The sequence below is a fragment of the Haliaeetus albicilla genome, chromosome Z (assembly GCF_947461875.1).
Source record: "Haliaeetus albicilla chromosome Z, bHalAlb1.1, whole genome shotgun sequence".
Lineage (NCBI taxonomy): Eukaryota > Metazoa > Chordata > Aves > Accipitriformes > Accipitridae > Haliaeetus > Haliaeetus albicilla.
Window position 1 is genome coordinate 52,359,413 of NC_091516.1, and position 24,569 is coordinate 52,383,981.

Below are 24,569 nucleotides of genomic sequence, written 5' to 3' on the forward strand. Positions count from 1 at the left end.
TTTTTGATTATTGTTTACATGCTGTATTGCTAAAATGCTGTCTGTAGTATGTTTTTTTCTTCTTGTAAAATCACAAAATAAGACACATTCCTATAGCAAATAAATACGTTTTTGGTTTTTATCCAATTAGACAAATTATTTGTTAGTTCTATAAATTGTGTTGCTAACCGGCTATATGTAAAGCTGAGCAGACAGTTTGTATACACCAGGAAACTAGACATGAAAAAGACGGAGTAGACCGTCTCACTCTGCTGCACTTCATACAATGAATGTGATATAAAATATCTGCTAAGCTTGTTTACTAATCATCTTTCTAATATATACACCGAAACTCTGTACTTTCAAGATTGGTTATCCACTAATGTCCTTTAAATTGTTTTGATCACTGTTAAAGGAAAAGTATGATTTCTTCTCTCCAAGCTGAACTGGACGCTGCTATACAGTTGTGCAGCTGAAAGGCAAGTTTTATATTTTTTCTGCGTTATGGAGGCCAAGTATTGTGAAAAAGAATTCTGGAAAAGCATTGCAGCCAGTTACCAGTGGTGGGGCTGCAATGAAGAGCTTCAGTCTGTTCCTAGGACCTGGGTCAACTGAACATTAGTTGGTTTGTAGCTCTCAGTGGCAGTGGAGCTTGTACACACTCAACTGCTTTGACTGGTGTTGCTTGCCTTCAGTGTGGAAAAGCTTCCTCTGCAAACAACGCAGAGGAGCATGAACATTTACAGCTCCTGCCATTGCAGTGTCAGAAGAGCTTATCCACACCAGCACGTTTGCTGGTGACACCAAATCAGCTCAGGAATCATCTCATTCAGGGAAGAAGCATTGGCCTGGTTGCAGAGAGGGTGGATTTTGCCAGCCTTATATGGATATAAGCAAACCTGGGTCAACAAAAGGCAACTATTGACCCATCTGCATTTTGGCCCTCAAAGTCCAAAGAACAAGAATGTATTTTGCTTTACTGCACCATAATTAAGATGTGCTAGTATTTCTTGCCTTTTTGCTTCGTGCTCCAGTTGTGGTATCAGCTGCCACTTTTTAAGACTCATTTCCTTGTTTATTGTGTTAATTCAGATATGTCTCAGATACTTCCCGCCTTGTGTTCACGTCTAATATGATGCAACATAAGCAACAGTGTCAGAATCAGTAGTACAATTCATTCACCCACCACCAAGCCTTGTAATACGTGTGTGCTTTATTTAACATATGAGGATAATCCTGCAGTTGAAAGTAAAGCAGATGAGTAGAGATTATACAACTAAATAAGTTAGGAAACATTAAGAGGGGAAAATCAGGATTTATATGCTTAAAACACACCCTACCCTAGTAAACCGTCTCCTGTAGTGAGAAGAGAAGAGAAGAGAAGAGAAGAGAAGAGAAGAGAAAAGAGAAGAGAAGAGAAGAGAAGAGAATAATTTCAGTTGGAAGGGACCTACAATGATCATCTAGTCTGACTGCCTGACCACTTCAGGGCTGACCAGAAGTTAAAGCATGTTATTGAGGGCATTGTCCAAATGCCTCTTAAACACTGACAGACTTGGGGCATTGACCACCTCTCTAGGAAGCCTCTTCCAGTGTTCAACCACCCTCTCAGTAAGGAAATGCTTCCTCATGTCCAGTCTGAACCTCCCCTGGCACAGCTTTGAGCCATTCCCAGGTGTCCTGTCACTGGATCCCAGGGAGAAGAGCTCAGCGCCTTCCTCTCCACTTCTCCTCCTTGGGAAGCTGTAGAGAGCAATGGGGTCACCCCTCAGCCTCCTTTTCTCCAAACTAGACTAACCAGAAGTCCTTAGCCGCTCCTCACAGGACATGCCTTCCAGCCCTTCTACCACCTTGGTCGTGCTCCTCTGGACACATTCAAGGACCTTCACAACCTTCTTAAATTGTGGGGCCTAGAACTGCACACGGTATTCAAGGTGAGGCCGCACCAACACTAAATAAAGCAGGATAATCCCCTCTTTTGAACAGCTGGTTATCCTGTGTTTGATGCACCCCGGGATGTGGTTTGCCCTCTTGGCTGCCAGGGCCCACTGCTGACTCATGTTGAGCCTGCTGTCAACCAGCACCCCAGATCCCTTTCTGCAGGGCTGCTCCACAGCCACTCCTCTCCCAAGTTATACTTGTGCCTGGCATTACTCCATCCCAGGTGCAGAATCTGGCATTTGTTCTTGTTAAATTTCATGCCAATGATGATTGTCCAATGCTCCAATCTGTCTAGATCCCTCTGCAAGGCCTCTTGTCCCTCAGAGAATCAACAGCACCTCCCAGTTTGTTATCATCAGCAAACTTGCTAATGGTGCATTCAACTGCTGCATCCAGGTCATTGACAAATGTATTGGACAGAACTGGCCCTAGAATTGAGCCCTGAGGAGCACTGCTGGTGACCAGTCACCAGCCAGATGTAGCCCCACTCATGACAACCCTTTGAGCTCTGCCCTCCAGCCCGTTCTTCACCCAGCACAGCATGTACCTGCTCATCCCACACATGGACAGCTTGTCCAGAAGGATGCTGTGAGGGACAGCATCAAAAGCCATACTAAAACCCAGAAAAACTACATCCACCACTTGCCCTTCATCCAGTGGGTGGGTGACCTTATTGTAGAAGGATATCAAATTAGTTATACAGGACTTCCCCTTTGCGAACTCATGTTGACTGTGCCTGATGATTGCATTGTTCTTTAAATGCCTTTCAGTAGTATCCAGTGTGATCTTCTCCGTAATTTTTCCAGGTCTGCAGTTTCCTGTGTCATCCCTCATGCCCTTCTTATAAACTGGACTAACACTGGCTAGCTTCCAGTCAGCAGGGGCCTCCCCAGACTCCCAAGACCTTGGTAGATGATAGAGCAGGATCCTGCTGTAACATCCGCTAGCTCCTTCAGTACCCTGGGATGAATCCCATCGGGCTCCATGGACTTGTGAACATTCAGCTGATACAGCTGGTCCCTTACAATTTCAGTGTCCATGAATGGGAAGTCACTGTTCCCACACTTGTGGTCCTCTGACTCAGGGGACTGGGCAGCCCAAGGTCTATCAATATTATAAAAGACTGAGGCAAAAAAAAGCATTGAATGCCTCTGCTTTTCCTTCTTCCCTTTGTTGTTGTCTAATTTCACTGTAATTTCTGGAGTTGCACAGCTACTCCACACAGAAGTCACAAATTACTACAGTCTCACTCTCAGATTTGTCTCCTTGTACACTGCTTCCTCTGCAGTAACTCCCATTGCAGCGATTTCTCCTTGGAACACCCGAAAAAACATAAACAATGGTCCCTTACTCTTTCTCCAGAAATAGCAGCAAAATAAACAAACCTGAAAAACAGGTATTCTAACCAGATGCTTTGCACCACTCTTCAACTTGTTTCATCTTACTCCTCATCTGCTTGCTGTCTGTTTATATTACTCTGCAAACTTGATAGTGACTTTTTCTTATTTGTTCCCTGTACAGATGCAAAGCACCCAGCATATTTTGGCAACAATATACTTCTTAAGTCTTATTTTTTGAAGTTGTAGTAAAATTTCAGTAAACATGGTTGAACTCTGTTCGTGCTCTGAACCTTTCAGTGTTACAGAAATCCTGAAGAAAGCATTCTCTGGTAATACAGTATGTAGTTTCACCCTTTATTTTCCTCTCTGTTTTGTGTTAGAGCAGAAAATCTCAACGCCCTTAAAAAAGTAGGGTGTGTATTTGAACAGTTTTTACTGGAGAAAAATATTTCGAACTTGTATCTGGATTGTTCTTTGTGAACAATTTGTTCACATCCCGTGACACTATTTATACGCAGGTCCAGATACCAGTTTGCTTTCAGCATGCCAATAGAGTATTTATTTTTTTGTTCCTCTCTTCCCCTTTAATTTAAAATGTAAGTTTCACTCTAAACTGCTGTGAGTACATGGCAATTGGAAAGGTATCTTTAGACTTAATGCATATTCAAGGTGCCCTTAGTGCTGGAGTTGTCTGTAGTGAGCAGGAGAAACAAAGCTTCTGTAGAGAACAACCATGGTAGAAAACGGGAATAGAGGCTGAAAGGGAGATTGTGCCTTTCACCAGAGAACAACATGCTCTACTGGCATTGTATGGAGGAAGGACGATTCCATTGCCGTATAGGACATTATTCATTCATCAGAATGCCAATCAAGGTTTTGATTAATTTTGATTTTTTTTTTCTTTTTTTTTTAACAAAGCCATTTGCAGGAACATGGCTGGATTTGTCTCCTTCCTGGGTTCAACCTTTCTTACATTCCAGTGGTGTAAAAAAGTAAACCCCCACCTCCTGTGCAATCTGGCTGCAGTGGAAAAGGTTTACAATCTTTTCAAGACTGTCATGCTATACCAGAAGTACAAATTATTCCCTTGAGAGAGACCATCCACCTCTGTTGGCTTTTTTGAAATAGTTTGCATAGGCCATTATACTTTGCCCCGCTTATGAGTGACAAACCAGACCTTTCAGGCTATGCACCATTCACATTACAGAACAGAAGTTTTATTATTCTCATATGGAGAGTTTTTGAGAAAGAATTAAATTCATTCAATGTGTATAACATAGTACAACCATTTATTCATATTTATTCCCTAATTCCTTTTTATACTTTTTTTCCTTTACATTTTTAAATATTGGTAGTTATTTTTAAGCACCAGAATGCTAGAAGGTGACAGCATTACAACTACTGCAGTGAAATCTGCAAAACCCTTAAGTTCTATACCTCTTGTTTGCAAGCTGTTTATAATTTTAGAATAATTAGTGTACACTCTAAATCATACTGACATGACACTTGAACAAATAATTCTTTACTTGATAATTTGAGCCATCTTTTAGTCTTGCAGGAAATAGAGACTACAGTATGTCAAAGGTCAGTGTTATGGACAGGAAGGTATTACAGACAATAATTGTCCTCAGATAAATATTTCTTGTATAGGGACAGGTCTCAAGCAATATAGCTAACACATACGTAGATTTGCTTAATATTCTTTGGCATTGTAATAATTATTTGTTGCAATATATTATTGGATTATTGTAAGCATAAGAAAGTGGATTTATCCTTTATTCTTTGTATATCTGTATAGCATGTGCTTTATACCTACACACAGCATCTATGCTTGCACATTTAAACAGTTGGGTTTTGGATGCTTTGTATAACAGGGCCACAGAACACAAAAGGGTTGCTACTCATCAGCTGAGGTACCAGCCACAGAGTATTTATCTTGTAAGCAGCTAGGCCTTGGTGGATGCTTGTATTGTTTCAGATTTGTCTCCCCTCATCTGGAGCATTCTCCTCATTTGTTACTCATCTGCAGGTGCTGTCATAGTTCACAGCAGCTGTGACCATCGCTTCTTCAACATTCTCGACCAATTTAGAGGAAAAAATGGGGTTTCATATTCTGGCTTTAAGATCTGTCAGTAAAAGTAGATGGGTTTGGGGTTTTGTTTTGGTGGTTTATTTTTTTCACTTCACATTTAATTGTAATTTAGCACTATTAAGGAAGTTGCAAAATGTTTCCAGAGCAATTGAGGTGTCCTTGCTGCAGCTTCGTTACTTGTGATTGTAGAGACGTTGATATGTTGGCACTGCTTTTTCCTATAGTGACATCTCAGCAAGCTCAAAGATGAAATGTAAATTCTCAGTCTCCCATGGGTATGCATGTCAAAGTCAATTTTGAGTTTCTTTTCTTGCATTCCTTGCCTCGGATTTACTCAGAGGCAATATCCAACAGAAGGAATGTCTAATGTCACCTTCTATTAAATTGCAATGGAGTCTATTCCAGTTATTATTTTTGCTCTGTAGTTTTGAGGAAAGCAGTCATATTTTTTTGGTTTTGGAAAAAAAAATGTTGCTCCAGCAAGAGGATTCTTAGTGTTGTCAGATTGTGTGCTTGTGTCTATGTATATGCAGTCGTGTATGCATATACACATTTCTGTATATATTTATAAAAGCTTTCCTGTGGGAATCTTCAGAGGAATAGTTATGGAGCTGTCTTGGAAATACATTCAGTGGCAATCTTGCTATTTCTCTGTATAAGATATTAAACACAACTGTCAATATCTTGGTGCAGTTTGAGAACATGGATATTTTTCTGTCTTGATTGCCAACTCTCCAGAGAAATGGTTAGCTCTCCTCCCTGTATTTCTCCCACCTGTTCATAGTTGCCTAAATCTAGAGTTAGAAATCATCACGGTGTTTTGCCACTGCACTTAGCAAGGTAGTGTCTGGGTACGTTGCGGTGACGTTGTGTGGTATCATCCCAGGTTGACTAACGGGGAGCTCATTTCAAGTATTCTCATGTAGTTGTTGCTGTTTTGTTTCAAGGCTGTTAGTCACAACAAATTGTTAGTAGGGTCTTCACTGTCCAGGGCAGCTAGACGTGGAGATTTTTAACTGCAGCCTATAGGTATGAAGTCTGCTGTTACTTCCGTGAGCTGATGGTGAGTAACTTCATTGCTGTGTTGTTGTCCTTTATACGTGGTTATTTTACCTGTACTGCCTCATCTCTAACATAAACATGTTTACTTTAAAAGGATGCTATTATACTTTGTTTCTGTCTGCATTTCTTTTCATTTGCAGCTCAAGAAGTTCATAAGAACTCCAGAGATCCCTTCAAAGCATGTGAGAAACTGGGTCCCCAAGGTCCTGGAGCAGCGACGGCAAGGCTTGGAGTTGTACTTGCAGGTGAGTCTCTCTTAGCACTGTGAAAGTAAAAGCAGCATCCATTTTCAGAGTGGTAGTATCCAAAGCATTTGAAGGTATGTAGTGGGGTGTTTTACTGATAGGCAATTTTAGAGGTGGGAAATGAGCTGGATACTTACCAGCGGTGATGATTTCTGTTCACTTAGCAAGACTAGCAGCTAGAAATCCAGACTGTTTTGCATTTTTTCTTGATTCTGGTAAAAGGTGCTGACTGACTTTGGCGAACATACTAGTACCTCATTTCCCTGTGCCTAAAATGGCGAAAATAATGTTATTCTTTCCACAGTTGTTGTGCCTGTGGAAAAATCAAAAGTATTGCAGAAGAGATCCAAGGAGGCTTTATTTAATTAACGTCTATTTAGACAGGCTAGGGAAGAATCAGCTCGTCGAATTCATATACCTCTACTGTAAATGCCTGTATCTGAATTGTTCATCTAGTTGAAATACGCACCTGTCATCCCATATTCATCTCAGTTGGTTTGGAAACTTGCATTTGAAGTCCCAGATCCTACCTATTTGGGTTCTGATTTTGCTACAGGCTGTAAAAGGAGTCTTCAGGAATGACTCAGACATGTAGACATCTAAATATACCAGTGATAAATCCAAGGCTTTTTTAATAAATGGAATTTCTACTCTCACCATGATTGCTTTAAAAATGCCCTGTGGTGTAGTTTCACAGCTGTTTCTCTGGTGACAAAGCCAGATTAAGGTGGTCCTCTAGACATGTTCCCAGTTCACTGCACCTTCAGCTGTACTGAATAGCAAGTGCTGTTTTATTGAAGGGGATCATAGAAATGATCTGAGTCAAAAAATAATTGTTTTGAGAGAAACACAAGAGTGAGAGTCTTCTATTTTTACTCAGATCAGAGTAGTAAAAATTTCAGAGCTCTGATTTATGTCATCATCCACAGTTGCAGTGGCACAACTGAAAGAATGATGAACTGCAGAGTGACAGACAGTGAGCTGCATTCATAGAAAAAAGATGGTAACCTGCACTGCTCAGGAACCTCCCTGATTCTCAGGAAGATTTGTAAAAGAAAACTGCTTAGGGAGGAGAACAAAGTTATAGTGTGACACAAGACAGTATTACTTCTGACATTAAGCTTTTTAAAAGAAATTTGGAAATGAGGAGGAAAACACAGCTTGGATTTTGTTCTGAGACATAAGGAGCGTTTCAGGCAACATAGTTTATTTTCTGTTTTTAAATATTTAGTTGATGATGTTAAATTAAAAAAAACAATCCTTTTTTCCTTCTTGCTCTGTGATAGTTATAGCATCTTTGTCATCTAAAAATTACATTTATTGTGTGGGTGAAAAAATATTGCTGTTGGAGAGACTTTGGTTTTGAAAAGGAATAGGGCCTCTTTGGTTTTGATGGCGGTCAGCACAGCTTGCTCCATCATCAATATGTTTTTCTCTTACAGCCATTTGCTGTGAATTTTTTATTTTTTTCTGATTTTCATACAACTGTCTTTTGGAGGATATCACTAACAAGGCACATGTACCAATTTCTTTTATGAGGTTGATTTTGTTAAAAAGGTACAGGGGTAAATTGGTTAGCACTTTTTAATTGCTGATAAACTTTAAAAGAACATCTCCCCCTACTGGAAAAGTTAGTCAACTCTTGTTCGTGTAACAGCCTTGTACATTTAATTAACTTTTCACCTCTTCAATCACCATTGGCTATCATATGAACATGCAATGGTTTAGGTTGGAAGGGAGTGCTGAACACCATCTGATTAAAACATGAGAAGCGTCTAAGTTGCATCTATACTGATGTGCATACTGAATTAAAACAAGAGCAAAAGTCGTTAATATTCTTGTCAAAGTCATTAATTTTTGTTTCTGCTAATAGAAAGCAGAACTAATCATCAGTGAAATTTTAGCTTTTCAAATAATAAGAGCCTGGTTTTAGATAATCAAAAGTTCATATTAAGGCACTTCATTTATCAGAAGGTTTTTAATAGTGCCAAGCATTTTCCAAGACACAGTGTAGGAACGTGCTACAATTTCAGAAGACATGATCAGTTTTTAATTTAACAGCATGTGTATAAAATATTGCAAACATATTTTCAGGTGATACTAATGAGAGTTAATCTGGAAGAGCAGTTTGGCTACTACCATCACTAGTCAGTGGTGGTACTAGTAGCCAGCCATTTGTGCAGCTGGTAAACTATTATGGAGACATCGTAGTCGTTAACTGTTTTTTCAAAACCAGCCAGAATCTCATGCAGAGATTGAGTGTTTAGACAGGTGTTACATTCAAATAATTTGTTTTATGCAATACATATTAATTTCTCATTTTTGGACTTTGCACCTTGAAAACCTGTACAGGCAAGAAGTAACATGCCATACAGATAGCAGTCAAATACAGACCTGCATCTGACATGGTCTAATCATATCGGGTTCTTAGTATATTTTCAGTTAAGTAGTGTTCTATAGTTAAATGCAGATAAAAATAATGATACGAAATTAGAATAGTAGAATCAGTCTGTATCAAGTAATAAAGAAAGCAAGAAATTCCCCTGTCTGAGCTGGAAAGTGCTGCAGTTGCCAGTACCTTGTTACTTCTTTGTGACCTTTTCATGGTGAAACTGCCTCCTTAAATCCTTTCAGCACAGGTTGTTTGTTTCTTGGAGTGGGTGGACAGGAGCTCAGAAACATTGCATTACATCTTTCTGAAGAATAGCAAAATTATGAATAAATCAAATCTTATTAAATTGTGAGATACAGATAGTCTTTTTCTGAAATTTATCAATATCCACTGTCAGCTAATATTCATCAGATGGCTTTATTTTTCTTTTGGCTTTGAAAGGTTGAGTGGGGATTTTTGCTTGTTATAATAGACCAATTTTTGTGGAATTGTGAAAGAATGATTTATCTATATTATTTTTAAGTGACTTTCATATTTTACAAGTTTGACCAGAATTTACAACTTGCGTTTTTCATACTGTGGAACAATTGACTAGTAAACACTAGTATGCATAGTAATTCAACTGCATGTATAATAACACAGAGCCCTTGTGAATACTGAGAACAATCAACTGACTGACGAGAGGAAAGAAGGATTACGTTTCATTTATTAATGAGGAAACAGATGCAAAGATAAGTGAATGTCAGAGTGTGGCCCCAAACATTCAAGCAGATTAGTATGAAGCAATAAGCTGTTGCTCCTCTGCTGATCTGTGGTAACTGTCTTTCTGCATGATCTTAACCTACAGCACACAGGACTTAAGTTGAGCTGGTTTAGTCTTTGCTAAATAAGAAAATGCCTGTTACTGACAGTGGAAGATGACTAAACCAGCTTTAATTACCTTGCGGTGGCTATCAGCTAAGAGGTACTATAAATCAATTAGTGTGTGATATAAATTCTGACTTAATAGTTACTGATTTGTATATCTGAGCTTGTAGCTTGTAATACAGCAGAGATGAGAATCCAGGTGGTTTTGATTTAAAATTTGTAAAATAAATCACTGGATTACATTATTGGTGACAAAATCTCTATGATAGTAGTATTAGATTGTAGCAAGATTTTTTAATTTCGCTATGATTTGTTTATGGCTACGAAATGTCTTCTCTTTATATGATTCCTGAAGAGTTTGGTGTTGAGAAAAGCTAGAAGATACAGATTTGAGGTAGCTGGTTGTGTAGAGGGCTTCTTATTGAGAAGGGCTGCCAAGTGGATATGCACTGAAAGTCTGTGACTCCTGATAGTATGTTTGTGAGCCTGGAGAAATATGTTTGTTTGAGAGTACCAGAAGGTGAAGGTAGATGTGGAAGATGATAGGGCAGACTGTTAATCAGCATTTAGCTTCTCAGTGGTGGTTGGTTGTTTTTATAAATCCACTGTATAATCTTGGACTGACTGTTTATCACAAAGCAATACAGAAATATAGTCTGCTTTGGAAGTGTATTTAAAGTAGTTATAGATCACTTGAAATACTCCCTCTTGCACTATTATTATTGTGTATGAGTTCAGTAAGTCATCTTGTGGATGGACCAACTGAACAGGTAGTTGGGGTTTTATTTTGGACATTGAAAACATTGCTGGGATTCCTAAGGGCAGCACTGAGGGACATTATCTAATTGGTTATCGAAGTGGCTGCAGCTGTGTTGTCAATCTGATCAGTATTTGTTACAAATAGATTTTATATGATGTACTTTTGGAGGAGCAGTTTTTATGGAGCTTATTTCCAGTGAATTGGTAATGGGGAAGAATTTGATCTAGCCACCTGCTCTCTACTGATTTGGAGTTAGGTCATATCCTTGTCCCAGCAAGCTGACACTGGATGTTATTGCCATCCAGTCTCTCCGCCCCAGGGACTTGCCCTTTGACAGTTCTGCCTTTTAAAGTTCAATGGAATAGATATTTTTAACCCCCTTGGGCAGAAGAAATCTCATCATTTGCTGATATCATCAGTCCAACAAGATAACGGGCATCGTTAACAGAATTCACTGTGAAATGGCACCCACACCTCAGCATGAGTCTGTGTAGCTGCTGCTAGTCTTCACTGACATGATTTGGTTATGGAGAGAGATTTTGGAGGAGGCCTATATTTTTGATGAGCTTCAGGATACTAACTCTTTTCTTGTGGTCTGGGTGACCTGAAGAAATTCTTCTGACTGGCAAGACTCTAATAAAAAACAGAGGGCTGTAAACCTTCTGAGCTGCTCTGTATGTATGTAGGATCTGTATGTATGTGTGTCTCTAACCAAAGTTAATATGTAGAGCTAATATTTCTCTCTCGGCTGAGGTCAAGAAAACATATTTGCCTTTTATTTATTCTTGAACTTTTTACAAAAAGAACAGTCCTGATTCCTGGAGATAAGATTGGTTAAAGTGCTGCTTGGCTGTGAGACTTGAAGACTTGATGAACTTGAACATTCCAAAAGTTTCAGGAATCCAAATCTTCAAAATAAATTATGGAGTTTATGAAACTGGATGAGAGATTTGTTTTCCATTTAAGGAAATAATCTGGAGATCTGAGAAGCACTTTGACCTATATTTCAGTATTCTTCAAAATGCAATTCTCTTTAAAAATATTTTAACTACCAATCCTTCCTGAAAAAGATAAATAAAACCATATCTGTTATGATTTTGTTCTTAAGAAAGTAGAATCCAATCCTATACTCCTTAGATGTCTTAATTTCCAGCAGGGTGGAGTTAGGAAAACAGTGGATGGGGTGATGAATAATATGTAGTTGCTTTATGAGTAAGTTAATCAGAAGTATAAAGGAGAAAATCTCCCATTATTATATTGCATTTTTTTACTCTTTTTTGGGGAACAGTTCAACAGCAACTGCAAAACAATGAAGACAAATGAACTACTTCTGCAGTTAGTGACTGCAGAAGAAAAACTATCTTACAGAAGATTTGGCTCAACGTGTCATTTCTTCATGGGCCATGACGATTTTCTTTTAACTACTTCAATAACTGTTGATAGTAAATTCCTTGTGGTAAAGTTTAAATAAATAAATAAATAAATAACCTTTTTTGACTGGACAGTGGGTATGAGCAAATCAATAAATCTGGATAGAAAGATTAAATAACCTTCCCTAGCCCCAGAAAAAAACCTTCTGATTTTAGTCATCAATCCAAATTGTATTCTGAAGCTTTTGAACTGTCTTCTTTTAAGTTGATCTGGTTGTGTGCTGTTGCTTCACAGAAGTTTTAGATTCAATTTAAAAAATTAAAATACTGAGAGGATCTTTTTGTTTATTTGGTAACACTGTTGCAGAGCATTTCAGAGCTAATACAGAGTTTCATATTGCAACTGAGGATAAGAATCTTTTGCTTTCTTGGTCAGTCATTGCCCCTTTTCGCTATCATTCTGGGGAGTGAAATAATTTGATTTCTCAGGCTTTTTTATCTAATTGTGAAGAAAAGGAGTTTTCCATCACCCAGTGGGAGGTTTCATTAGTTCTTCACTGCTTAACTGATTCAATTTCTGTTGGCCTCTTGCTATTCTAACAAGGAGGAATGTGAACTCAAGTCATTTATAACGTTGTCCATCCTCAAAAAGACTGGAGAAGGCTCTGCTCTAAGAAAAGCCATCTAGACTCCTGATGCCAGTCTGCAAGTACTCCACATTGTGCATTGGCTAAAGCTTTGCTTTTCCATAGCCAAACACTCCCCTGTAACTGTAGCTGAAATACTGCTTCACAGCTGTCTTGGCTGGAGTAAGATCAGAAAGTGGGGAAAACAAATCCTTGGTGATGCACAGGATTTTTCACTGTTTTCTTTTCTCTTTGTCAATTGGAGGAAAAAGTGTCCCATGGTAGTATATAAAAGTCAGCCTGAGCTCTGCTAGGCAGAACGAAAGCTAGGATTTCATATGAAGACAGGGAGATCTTGGTTTGTGGGTTGGTTGAAGCTGATGTAGTTCTCTGGGATCAGAAGTAATCTGTAAGTGCTTTCCAAATGGAACAGTTCTTGACATTCCATTATCAATATTAAAGAAGAAAAAAAATGTAATGTCTGTAGAGGTAGACGTTTTTGAACCAGTGCTGTTGGAGCTGTTTAGAAATATTGAGATCTGTGCGTGTGATATGTGCATTTTTATGAGATGTGTGATATGTGCACTTTTATGAGACATTTGTTTGCTTTTGCCCAATAAAAATAAATCAAGTTGGTTACTATTTAATTCTGGAAATGTAATGGCAAAATGATCTTAGAACTATTCAATGATAGTTCAGCTATTCAAATTTTATTTCTGTGCAGTTCACATTCATCACATTTATGCATTCTGTCAATGTTAATATTCATTACAATTGTTCTTCCTTTATAGTCTCAGAAATGCGCTCTGTGTCAAGCATTTAGTTATTCCTATATACCTGTGTGTCTTTGCCAAAGGGTGTTGTGAATGCAAAATTTTAAATTGGTTCAAGGGAAGACTGGAAAGGTTCATGGAAGAGCAGTTTATATCAAGCATAGAAGGTCCTCAAGCTGGAAGTAACTATTGAGGCTGCTAGAGTATTGAAAGAAAATGTCTCATATGTTACTCTTGCTCATTTATACTCTTCCTTGGCATCCATTTATAGCCATTTTTGGAGACAGGATACAGTGCTAAATGGACTTTTGGTCTGAACCTTTCTTATATAGTCTTTAAAGTAATTAAACATATACTTGTGCTTCAGCTTGTTATTAGATTTGATTAAACATTAATGTGTTTTCATGAACTGAGCCCTGTATGTATCATGAACACTATTCTTAAAAGAAAAAAGATGGAATCATATGGCTCAGAAGACACGGGGTTGAATCATGTTGATATAATGAAGATGTATGCAGGTCAGATGCCACTGTGCAAAGCAGCTTGTAAAGGCTAATGCCTTTTAAGACCAAATGCTTTACACATAGGAGGTAATTGGCTGTATATTTAAAAGCTGAACTCAGAGGAAGAAATTTTAAGCTATAAAACTTTTGTGCAAAATGTGGGTCTATTTTTGTTCTTCTCCACCTTATTCTGTGCATGCCTGAGCTGTGGATTTTTTCCCACTAGGCTTCTGTTTAACCATTCCCCATATCTGAGAGCAGGAGCTGGATAGAAATCACTTTGACTTCCTTCTGTCATTCATTAACCACCAGAAAGATTTCTGCGGAGGCAGTCCTTCCCTTTGTCCTATGTACACATTTGCTGTTGGGATCTATTTCTAACTAATTTAAGACCAAATTGGCTTATTTGCAGAAAAAAAAAATTCCCATCAAGTCCAGAACAGATGCTTATCTTCCTGATTGCTGTTTCTGGAAACCAGTTTTGTTTTAAATGCAGGTGAATGCATTGGGAATGAGTCTAGCCTTAGAAAGTTTCAAGTAAACATTGGATACAGTGAAATAAGATTTAACTGATGTTTTGCTGGAAAGTCTGTCGAATCACCCACATCTATTAATCACATTGAAAATTCTCTCCATTATCCAAAATTATTCCGTGTCTTCATTCTCTAACTCCATTTAGTCTGCAGTAATCAAGGTTGAACTGTACCTGTAAGGAGCTCTAAAAGAAATGGTATGATAAGTATAAAAAGACAAGATGTTCTTTGTCCTCATTAAAGATTGTGAGCAGAGTGTTAAATAATATTAATGGCTGGGATTGTCAGTACTTAACAGTACTTTCCTAGTACAAGTGATTTTATTGATCGATACAGTCTCAATGTAACAGGGCAGATTATTCTACTGATTTTATCGAAACCTTAACTAAGTTTGTTAGTGTACCACATATCTTTAAATAGATCTAGATGATGATGTAGATTAAGAAAAGCAGACCACCATCCATCTTTTTTTGATCGGTTAATAACTTAAATCCATCATTGCTGCGACCAGCTTTTTTAAGATTCTGTTGTGCATACATCTTTCTTTCTAAAACCAGATACATAACTGGTTTTAGGTGGCTGTGGATTTTAAAGAAGTGTGCTTGACACATGCAGGATTGCATATTTATTAAGAATAGGCAGAAAGCAAGAGAAAGTGGGAAAGCAAAATAATTCTGTAGATAATTTAAAGGAGAGCCATTTATTAAGAGTGTCTGTTTGCAGAGGTGTTCCCTGCAGAAATATTCCAAGCATTTTTCAAGCATTCTTAGGAAAATTACCTGGTTTATGTTTTAAGAGTTACATTTTTTGCTTTTCAAGTGGTGCTGCATTATGGTTTGTGATTCATATTTTTTCCTTCATCTTCAATAATCTGTTTGGTTTTTGTGTATAGAATTGTGCTGCATGAACTTCTCTCTCATTTCATTCTTACATGTTAGAGCTCATCAAAATAAATTTTGCTGAGTTAAAAGCAGAATTTATGTTAGAAGTCATGACAGGTTTAGAAAACGTCTAAGTCCTCATTCTCTTTTCATTATACTGTATATCATGACGGTATTGTATCACATACTTTTGCCCAAGTTAAGATGAACATCAAACTGTACTAATTGTGCATTTCTATACAGTGAGAAATGGTCTCTGTCATGACCTGCATATGCCCAGAATAACTGTAAGATATTTTAAGAGGAGGGAGAAAGAAATTAAGTTCTTTGCCTAAGATGTCACAGCCTGTTAAAGCAGAACTAGGAATATTAAAATTCAAGTATTGGTGCATTGCTGTAGTCACTATAGTCTGCTGATGGCCAGTTGTTCTAATAGCCATTATTCCTTCTAGAGCAATACAAAGTGTGAGATACTTATTTAGTTTAGCCATGATGAAAGAAAAAATGGTCACCTTCCTTATCTTGAAAGCAACTCTTCGTTTGATATGTACGCATTAAATTTTCTTTTTCCTTAATAAATATTTAATAGATTTTCTTGAGCTTGTTGGGGGGACGGGGTGAAGTCAAACAATTTTTGTCCATTATAGTAAAGGAAGGAAGGAGGGAGCTGTAATTCCTGCAAAGAGTCTTTATTATCACCACCTGATGTATGGTAGAAAGACTTGGTTTCCCCCATCTTTTTACTCAATCTACAGCATTTTAAACATAGTTTCGTTTCCTACTCTGTGTTGTTTTACAAATATTTTTTGGTGTACAAATAAGTATTGCTTTTTTAAATTGGCCTTTCAAGGCAAGTTAAGTCTTAGGGGCTTTTTCTTCAAAATTAATCTGTAATTGTACTTAATGAATTGCCAGTGAAGGGAAAAACTTATTTTCTAGTGAAAGAGTATTTTATTATTGCATGTGTAGTGCAACACACTGTTCTGTTATGGTTATTCAGTAGTGTACAGCACTAAATTAGCATGTAGTTTAGACCTAGGGCTAGCAAATCATTGCCTTTATGCAATCTGATAGTATTCTTTTGCCTACACTTCTGTGACTGAAGACCAATCATTAATATTCTTTATGCATTTATAAACTGCACATGAGCACTGGGGAAAAAAGTTCATGAAGAAGTGAACAATTTTGTCTTTATAGCAGGATCTGAATTTGCACATAAGACACAGGCCACATTTGGAGGTGAGAGGAAGAAAACTAAATAGTGAATATATGCTGAGTAACTGAATACCATCCATTTTGTGCTTTGGATGAAGAACTGATTGTGGGGGAAAAAGTAGTATGGGATCATACTACATAGGTAAGCAACATTAAATAAATCCTTACACAAAAGGAAGCTGAGTTAAAGTTTGATTGATACTTAACCTGACTTCTTCACTTTGAAGTGTGCCATAATAACTTTAAAGTTTTTATCTAACATTATTTGTATTATTTAGTGTAGACCATTCTGAAGGGACAGAAAAAAAACAACAAAAGAAAAAAAAAAACAAAACAAAAAAACCCCCACAAACTGTGGAACTAATCACAGGGTTTTACCAGAAAGATACTGAATTAAATAAGCAGTAATTCTTGAGCTTCTGCTTTAGAGATGTTGCAAAGAAAGAGCACAGGAACAGAAAAATTCTTTTCAAGAAGAGCTGCTTAAGCAAGAAGAGCTATTCCATCAGTAGCTAAGAGAGGTGAGCAGAGGAGGAGATGACTAGTCTTCCTCAGATTGGTTGTGTGAAGGTGGTCAGTGAGCCTTCTCCTTTGGTGCTGCAGTAAATTGGACTCTCCTGCATTAGATACAATTCCCTTGTGTGTGTTCCCTTTTCTTGGATTTTATGCAATCTTGCACGTCTCCTTTCTGAAGGATATGTTGAAGGATTTCGGAGTGAACTAAGGGGAGAAGGTCCTGTGCTCATGGGTAGCCTAGGAGAGTAACAAATGCTTGTTATCTTCTGCTAACATCTATCTCCACACACATCAGCACTGCTTGCCTTTATTTTTGTTTTCACCTGCTTATCGTCCCTGTAATCTGAATACAATACTGATTTAGTTAAGTGTAAAAAAGCTTATTTTACTGAAACTGTTAATTGTAGAATGTCTTGACTCAGGCAGACTTGAATTTCAGTGGAGGTTCATTTACAAACAAATATGCATTACTGCATGATGCCTAAATTTATAATTCAGGTAAGGATTTTTCCTGTTGACTTTAAAAACATGGACATTAAAATAAGAAACTTTCGTAGCATTTCTTATGATAAAGACAATAAGTTATATATAAGAAAATCTTCAAGAAGTATTGATATACAAATTGAGTTCTGTGACACAGTTTATTCTTTTTAATTTCTCATAACTATCGTTGTCTTTATCTAATATACTTTTTCTTCTGTAGATGGAAAAAGTTTGCAGAAACAAAGCATGAAGTAGAAGTAGAACCTTTAATTTCATTAGGCATGTTGTAACTGGTGAAGATTAATGTATATATCTCTTGCTAATTCTTTTCAATTACTCAGTTCATATAAATTCCCAAACCTTGTTAATTATGCTGAAGTCAAGTGGTAATTTTTAACAGTATTTCCACAGCAAGGGAATTTTCCTGGTCTAACCTTGCCCTCCTGTAGAAACTCTCAGCAGATTAGGCATTCTGACTCTAGTCCATTCATTTTCAGCACAAGCCTAATTGCTGCCGACTGCCTGCCACAGGTACCCTGGTTATCGTGCATTTAAGGGATGCAGGTTCTTCTGAGAACAAATAAGGAAAGATTAATTGTTTGTTTTGTTCCATCCCAAGAGAAATGTGGGAGCTTAATCAAGAAAAATAATTTCTTCTGTTGATTTGGCTTATTTGTGGAAAGGGATAATTGTATAGAGGCAGGCATAGAGCTATGCATTTTGAAAGAAATTTTGCCATTCACCTACTTGGGAGGGAAAGATACAGCAAAATGAATGTAACACAGCATTGGAATTGATGGGGATGGTTCACATTTCTCAGAGTAAGTAATTTGGCTGCTGGGCTTTTATTTGAACCAATATTGCTAGGTGGTATTGTCATTTGTTTTGTCTGCTTCTTTGGATATCTAATCAAGGAGACAATAGTAGGGGGAAAAACGCTTTTCCAAATTGTCCTTAATTGCTAGAGCACGAAGTGAGCTAAACACTCTGGTATTTTCAATTAAAGAACTTGTTTCCAGCAAGCACCATTAAATCTATCTTTCCCAATCTGATAAATAAGCTATCAAAGAGTGGAACAGATTAATTGAGAGCAATTAGTTCAAAGCTCAGTATAACAGTCAGAGTAAACCAACGTTATCAATGAATGCAAATTCTACATAATGCTATAAGAAGCACTGATGCAACAAAATAGAGTTGAGAGTAACCACCAAACACAAAGGAAAATTTTATCTGTGATACAGAAATTATTCTTGTTTCTCCTCACAACAAAAGCACTAAAAGCCATTTCTTTTCAAGATCTCTGTTACAGTAATGTCAAATTGTATTTGACACCTTTGCTACGTACATTTCTCCTTCAACATGCTGCAGGAAATAACAAACATGGGAAAATCACAGATCCTACAATTCAGAGCTGATCACAAGATCTACTCCAATTGCATCTAAAGCTCAAGAAAGCCCTGCTTATACTACATTTGTGTTTGTTACTGTCTAGTAGATACGGTAATCTCTAAGTGTGGTTTGCTTATGTTAATAACCAGTAACCCCTGCGTTTGGTAGAGACAAACCTAGCATGTTGGATTTTGATTCCTCTTTAATACAGGTGGGTGTCCCTAATGATAAGTATCTAGACATTTTTGATGGGTGTTCCTTTCTTCCAGCTGTCTGTGCATGCCAAATGGTATTGACCCACATGGTGTGAGCATCATTCTGCACATGGGTCCTCTGGATATTTCCGTTAATGACAAACCGTAGGAAAACCACCTGGATACTCCCTTTAAGTGCCAGCCTTTCCCCTTTTGAGAATGAGTGCATCAGCATGAGGAGGAAGCCTCTCTGTCACCTTAGATATTGAAATAAATTTATAGGCTTTGAGTATTAGTATGTTCAAAAAAAGTATTGCATGTTGGTTGAGTTGTTGATGTTTGTTGCATATGTAAGGCTTTGGAGTAATGTGCTCCATCAAGAAGGCGGCAGGAGAGGATACGCATAGTCTGTTACACACTAAACAGACTAATTTCTAAGTCAGTTTTTACAGAACTACCTTGGCTAGGTAAGTTGTATCACTGCTGTGTGTGTTGTCATCACTCATGTAAACTGACAGCACAAATATACCAGCTGCCACAGCTTTTAAAACTGTGCTCTTAGAACAGCAGTTTGTGTGGTGCATCCCTGGCCTTTACAGCAGTGGTGTGGCTGGAGTCTGCTTTTGTAGAATTACAGTTTTAAAATGGTTGGATAAAAATCTTATTTCTTATGCTGTTGCAACCCACTGGGTATGTCTGTTCTAGGAAAATGAAAAGGTCAGTGATAACTTTCCCAATAAAACATTCTGAGAAAATGTCATTCCAGTTATGTGTATCTGATTGGGGGAGTTCATCCTCCATTTTTCGAGTGTCAGGTTTTTTTATTTCCAGAATATCATCATCAGTAGGGAAATACAGCATTCATAACTGTGATAGTATGGTGTCATGTCAGCTCATGAACTGATGATAACAGACATGCTGCAACAGACATAGCACTTTGAACACAGGTCATTTACAGTATTTTTCTTTATATCCTTGCTGGCAAGTCACTAGGAGATCACAGTTGTATTTTGAGTAACTGTGGTTTTCTGAGCAGCTTCCCTGTAATGTTGGCCTCTGGGAAGTGTTCAGAATGTCCCCAGGAAATCATGAGGAAGATATACAAGTGAAACCTCTCCCAGTTTCTCCATATGTCAGGGCATCCAGACCTGCAAGCGTGCTTTTCAGTGTGGGATCCAGCTCTCATACCTGGTTCAGTGGAGAAGATTCCTAATGTAACATTTCAAAAGCACTCATAAAGCAACAGGAGATTATGGAGGAGCAATGACCACACACAGGATTCACAATCAGCAGTCTTGCAGCCACCAGCATTTAAGCAGCTGTCTTTACATTATCCCATCAGATCTTTCTCTATGTATTTGGACTCAGTCAAGGTCATGCAGCTGTACATGCTAATAGTTTTGAACAGCAGCAGTTGTATAACTTCAGGGTTAGGAAGCAGTTTGCTTTTTTATAATGACATTGTATTTATATGCCATGCAATAGTGCTTACCTGCTTTACAGGTGGACTTTTTAGTAATTAATCAAATTCAGACAAGTTTAATCATGCGATCTTAATTAGTTAGCCAGCTTTAAATGCTGGACTGTTGAAGACATGTACCGCAAGAGTAAGTTACGAGGGGTTATTGGGGACTTTTTGTAGTATTGAAAATAAAGGTTAGTGGGTTTTGTGATGAATTTGTGCTCTAATGATGCAGGAGGCTGTTGTTAACTGTAGACTGATGCAGATACTCAGCAACAGTATTATTAATGTAAAAGTACAGCCAACATTTCAGTGAAGAGGTCTAGCAGCCAGGCTTGGCATCTCAAAAAAAATTGAATGTGGCCAAAAAAATAAAAAAGGAATCCCAATTACTCTAGTATGATCAATTATTTTTGCCCAATTTTAGAAAGTGGTGATGTTCACCGAGGAAGTCAGGGGGAAGTCCACCATCAGACCATTGATTGATGCTGAGTTACAGGACAGGTTGAGAAGCTGGGATTGTTAATGTGTGGATGGAGACATATAAATTATTTTCCCTGTAGTATATTTACCAGTTATAACCAGCATGTTATCATTTTTGTATCTATATGTTATCTCAACCACCATGTTATCATTTTTATATCTATAGCAGATTCTTTCAACTTCATATGTCACTACCTATCTTCCCACCTTTTCTCGTTTTTTTTTCCCTGAAATTTCATTTTGTCCCCTTGACTGGTTTACTCAGTCTACATAGCAGTCATAGTGTTGTCTTCTGATGATCATGTGTTGAAGGTCATCTCTGTGTCCAGTCAACAGAGAATGCAAGGTTTTTTGTAGACTTCAGTTCTACTATAAATCCTTTCTGAACCCTTATACTATATGCACATCCTCTCTGATTTCGGGGTACCACTTCTCCAGGCATACTTGCACTGATGGCATACTCTCTTTTATTTGCTTATCATGGAGTCTAGAGTCTGATTAAGCTCTCCATACACAGTGTTATAGTACTGCTCCCTCCTTTCATTGAGGCACCAAGAAATGTGACTTAAAAAAAAAATTTAACCTTAGGTTCAGATGCCAAGGCTTACTTGTAGAGTAAACCAGAGCCTTAGGGAACAGAATAACCACAGGGAAGGAAGGGTGCCACACAACCTTTTTGCAAATTATTCTTGCATGGGAAACCCAGAGACCAAATATTTGTGCCAAAAATGAATAATAGATGTAAAGAAGACTGCTGTCTAAAAATGCCAGAATACATGATTCATTAATTCATGATTCTTGGTTTCAACCTCATTTGTGGACTTTACTAGCCAAAATTAAGTAGTTCTCCAGTTGCTGAGTAAGGAACATAAAGCAATTGCTAAGTGTGAAGATAAAATCAAAAACATGAGAACTATAGAGAGCAGCTTGGCATTCTTGCAGTATTTTAATATTATGATAATTTTTAACAGAAATCCAGATAGCTGTGTTACTTCTGTTAGGGGGCTAACTTACAATCTTGTTTCTCCTTTCTGGAGAAGTCATCCTTCTTTCAATAACAAGAATGTGGAGAGTTTTAGCCAAATCAGAACATTACCTGCAGAATTGCTATGCTGTGATAAATGCAGCCCTCTGACTGATGCTGCTTGTCTGCCATCAGCACAGAAGAAGTAAATAAGCATTCACTGACCAAGTTAGGATGATCTCTTTTCACAAGTAATTGCATTGTTCCTCACCTTTATCAAGTACTCCCTTGCTAGTAAGTTTTGGGAGGGACAAGTGTCAAGGAACAGAACCATAATGAAGTACCTGCAATTGAGCAAGGATTACATTGCTCCGTTAATTCTGTAAAAACTTGTCAGTTTGCCACCCAAATAAATGCCTAGAGTGCGTAAAACATGGAGCAGAGTGACCTCTAGAAGAAAAATCAATGGCAATTCATATTTCATATGTCTATAATTGCTTGTGAGAGCATGGCAGCAGTTTGTTTATAGAGCAGCTCGTTCTACTAGGGATTGTTTCCTGACTTTTTCTTCTTTTCAGTCGTGATGCCTCTCACGGATTGTGAATCACAGCCAGATGCAGCAACAGACAAGTTTTATTAGTGGTTATTTTTTATTATTCTTTTCACATTACTGTCTTCAGAATTGCTGCACCATGCTCTGTTTTAACCAGTGCACTAATCTATAGTCACAAGTAAATTGTGTTCACAATTGTTTCCTTGGAAGACTCCTGAAGCTGTTTTTTACCTTCTTTTTAGTAGGCAAGGCTTTATCCTCTGTGAAGTTATCCATTTGCTAGTATTTTAACCATCAAAATGAATCCATTGTGTGGCCTTCATTTTTAAACAATTTGTCAGAGAGGCAAGGAATTCTCACAGTCTGCTAATTTAAAGACAGAATTTTGAAAATATCTTTTTTCCCCCCTGCTTTGCTTTGCTTTGTTTTTTTCATTTTTTTTAAGAAGCTGTTGTAAGATTTGTATCCCCACTGAGGACCAAGATGTCATAGGGATAGAGAAAATGCCGCTCACTTTATGGATTACTGTTAGGTCAACAAAACTTTGGCAGCATTGATTAACTTGACAGTGAGTACAGCAGTACATTTATCACTTATGGCTGTGCTGTAGAAAATCTAATAAGAGGCAAACAATTCCCTTTAGAGCAGTAACAGGTTCACTGTGGCTAACGGTGCATGCACTGGAAATTTCTGACTTTAAATTATACCCTTGCTGCTAGTTGGGTCATTGACTCAAAGCTACTGCACTTTCACTACTATGTTCTGTATTATTAATTTGATCAAAATTGCTTTGGCTTCTATAAATGTGATCAAACTGTCTATTTGAGTTCATAGAAACTAATAAGCATTTTTGAAGAAGGCATGCAGAAGGAGCTTGATCCAAGCTTCGTTATGTAGAAGGGGCAGCTGCCTGTTATAACTACAAATGTTTGGGGTCTTACAAGGTTATAAAAGAAAAATTTTGAACTCTTGCTTACAAATCTGCCTCTAATTCACAGATTTAAATAAACCCAAACCTATCTTACTTTTAGCAAGTTTCGTTGGTTGGTCGGAAGGACTTTTTTCATATGTGTAAATGTGTGCTTTGTTAATTACCAGTAATTACCTTAAAAATTCTATAGAAATTGATCTATAGATATGTTCTTCCATTTGTCTTGTTTTTGTAAGAATTATGAGAATTGAACAATGAACAAGATATTTTCGCTCTCCTATGTATAAGTGCTGCTGCTTGACTGCAAGTTAGTGTTTGGTTCTAACCTGATTGTGAAATTATTTTTTATTCAGTATTGCTTCATTTCATTTAATAAATCTGTTCTGGAAGTCCATGACCACTACACTGGGAAGTGTCTTTGCATTGCAAATATAGAGAAAAACAGTATTTTTTTGTTTTTTAAGTCTTGTACTTGGTAGTTCTCTTAAATGGAAGCCCTGCAGAAGATATTCTTTTACAGAAGTGTACTAAGCTTTTCTTCAGTTCAAATAACCAAAAGTGAGTAAAGGCCACATACCTGAATACTTGTGTTTCTAGGTACAAGCAGAAAAGAACAATGAAGAAAATACAGTATTAAGTGCAAATCAGAGCATACATTGTGCAACTGAATTTGTGGCTTTATCTTTGTGATATAATCTGCAAAACTGCTGATCAAATGAGAGAGTAGTTATTTTTTTTTAAATATTAGGACGTATGTCTCACTAGAGGGCCTTTGCAAGTAGCAACTGTTATTTCAAGTATTTTATGTTATTTTAGGAAACTGTTTAAATTGGAGGTTTTGTTCTGCAATATCTATAAAAATGATGTCGTTTTCTTTGTTGGGAGAGAAGTATTCTACTTGAAACAATTGTCAGGAGGCTTAATGTAATAAGGCAGTTTGTGGTCTGACTAAAAGAAACACTGTGCAAAAGAAATTCCCATAGCAGTTTGTTTTTAACAGAAAAACTGAGTTCAC

The 24,569-nt window shown here is 37.5% G+C and overlaps 1 protein-coding gene and 1 long non-coding RNA gene across 4 annotated transcripts in view; both read left to right on the forward strand.

The window, feature by feature from the left end:
• SNX24 (sorting nexin 24) overlaps window positions 1-24,569 on the forward strand; it is a 95,555-nt gene that overhangs the window by 49,005 nt on the left and 21,981 nt on the right. For all 3 annotated transcript variants that reach the window (XM_069776785.1, XM_069776784.1, XM_069776783.1), the window contains one exon: window positions 6,555-6,659. In XM_069776785.1, the coding sequence (XP_069632886.1) occupies window positions 6,555-6,659 (105 nt within the window). The remainder of the gene's footprint in view (window positions 1-6,554; window positions 6,660-24,569) is intronic.
• Window positions 14,323-23,954, forward strand: LOC138683690 (uncharacterized). Its single transcript, XR_011323100.1, has 2 exons — window positions 14,323-16,721; window positions 18,947-23,954. It is a non-coding gene; the product is annotated as an uncharacterized lncRNA (long non-coding RNA).